This window comes from Saccoglossus kowalevskii, chromosome 15 (assembly GCF_978046115.1).
Source record: "Saccoglossus kowalevskii chromosome 15, keSacKowa6.1, whole genome shotgun sequence".
Classification (NCBI taxonomy): Eukaryota; Metazoa; Hemichordata; class Enteropneusta; family Harrimaniidae; genus Saccoglossus; species Saccoglossus kowalevskii.
In genome coordinates, this window is record NC_140655.1 from 14689136 (window position 1) to 14690848 (window position 1713).

A 1713-nucleotide genomic window follows, 5' to 3' on the forward strand; every position below is an offset into this window, starting at 1 on the left:
GTACCAAAAACAAGAATACTTAAATACAAACGTCACTCACATGTGCACAACCATATCCGATAGAAATATCTTGAACACCCCAACCAGTGAGACCAACGTAAGACCAGCATCTATGAAGGTAACATATACAGAAATGTATCACTAATAATATAAACCTTCACACAACAACGCCAGCTACGGTAACGGTACAGACGTTAACTAATATGCTCAAAGACTGTTACTAATTGAGTGTTTAAAATTGTTAGTAACCTTACCCTTTTTCTTTTTTAAAGTTAATTCTATCAGAATGCCCCGCGCCCGAGTTATACGGTGGGAATCTAATACAAGTGTTGCTCTCCCAGTAGGTCATCGCTTGTTTTATTACGACAGCATCAGACTGACCTGCAATAATATAGATACATGTTGTGTACTGAAAACTTGATACATGAAAGCACAAACTATCAAACAGACATATACTTACTTGTTGATGATATCACATATGGCACAATAGCATTATTCCAACGCTTTGAAAGGCTAGTTATAGCTTTTCTTGCACCGACCCCACTTGCTTCAGCGGCTATTATTGCTTCAATGTCTGTTTCTTGCTCAGAAGTTAACTTTATATCAGACTCAAATGTATCAGGACTTTCCGTTTCTTCCGGTGGTTCGGGAGGAGGTGCCTGTTAACAAAATAAAATCAGAAATCTGACAACTTAAAATACTATGTTTTGATTTACCCCAATATGTTAATTATCACTTACTGCGTTGATGCAATGTACAAACATCGCCATCATAACAAATATACATATTGAATGAATATGAAGCATAGTAACCAATTCTTCAGAACGGTAACCAAGTCTGTAAAACCAAATATTAAAATCGTTACTAATGACACAATGAAACCACTAGGCACACTTATGTTGTTGTTGTTTTCTGAATATGCCATGATTTCTGAAATAATTATGTGCGTGTATACATTACTTAAGTGGTTGTGTTTTTACCACTCCTAGTTTTCTGCTTTCAGTCAGCCATGTTAAATTATAATTATTATAAAAAAAAATACTTCAAAGAACTGAAGACCAAAAATTTTGCAATAACATTTATGAGATACAAAACACAAATTTCTTCATTTTTGTTATTTAATATGCAGCGACAATAATCACTAATTAAATATGAACTACTGTAGACACACGGAAATTTCGTATATCCTACATTTGTTAGGTGAATGCCCATTAAAAAACATTTCCTTTGAAGCTGAATCGCAATAGGCTAATAAATGACATGAAATGTACAGTTCCCATGGGATCAGTGCTATTCGTAGTTTTAATTCTACATACAGGTAGGGTTACAATCACTGAAATGCACATATCGTTGGGTGTTTTTTTCAGGGGATATTGACTACACGCTGAATAGTGATGGTATGATCGCATTTAATTCAATACATTGTATAGTCAGAATGATGATAAAAAACATGTATTCATTTTTTTAACCTCGTGTTTGACAAAAAATAGATAACAAACTCCAAAAAGTAGATAATTAAAATAAGGTGGTTTCCAAGTCGTCAACACTAGCAGTTCTGATGAAACACCACGAAAGAAGAGACAACTACAAATGCCGAAATGAATACACGCGTGCGAACATAGGTGCCAAGCATCTATACAAATAGTAGAGCGCCATAGCAGTGTATTCAAGATAAACTGGGCATAGATGCATAATTTGACCAAGAAGCCGCAC

General features: G+C 34.9%; 1 protein-coding gene across 1 annotated transcript; it reads right to left on the reverse strand.

The window, feature by feature from the left end:
- Positions 1-250: 250 nt before the first annotated feature.
- Positions 251-771, reverse strand: LOC146733982 (protein SpAN-like). The gene is made up of 3 exons (XM_085508453.1): positions 741-771; positions 461-659; positions 251-381 (listed from the first exon to the last, which is right to left on the reverse strand). Exons 1-3 carry the CDS (start codon positions 768-770, stop codon positions 251-253), a joined length of 360 nt encoding a protein of 119 aa, XP_085364579.1. The 5' UTR covers position 771.
- Between the last annotated feature and the right edge of the window lie 942 nt (positions 772-1713).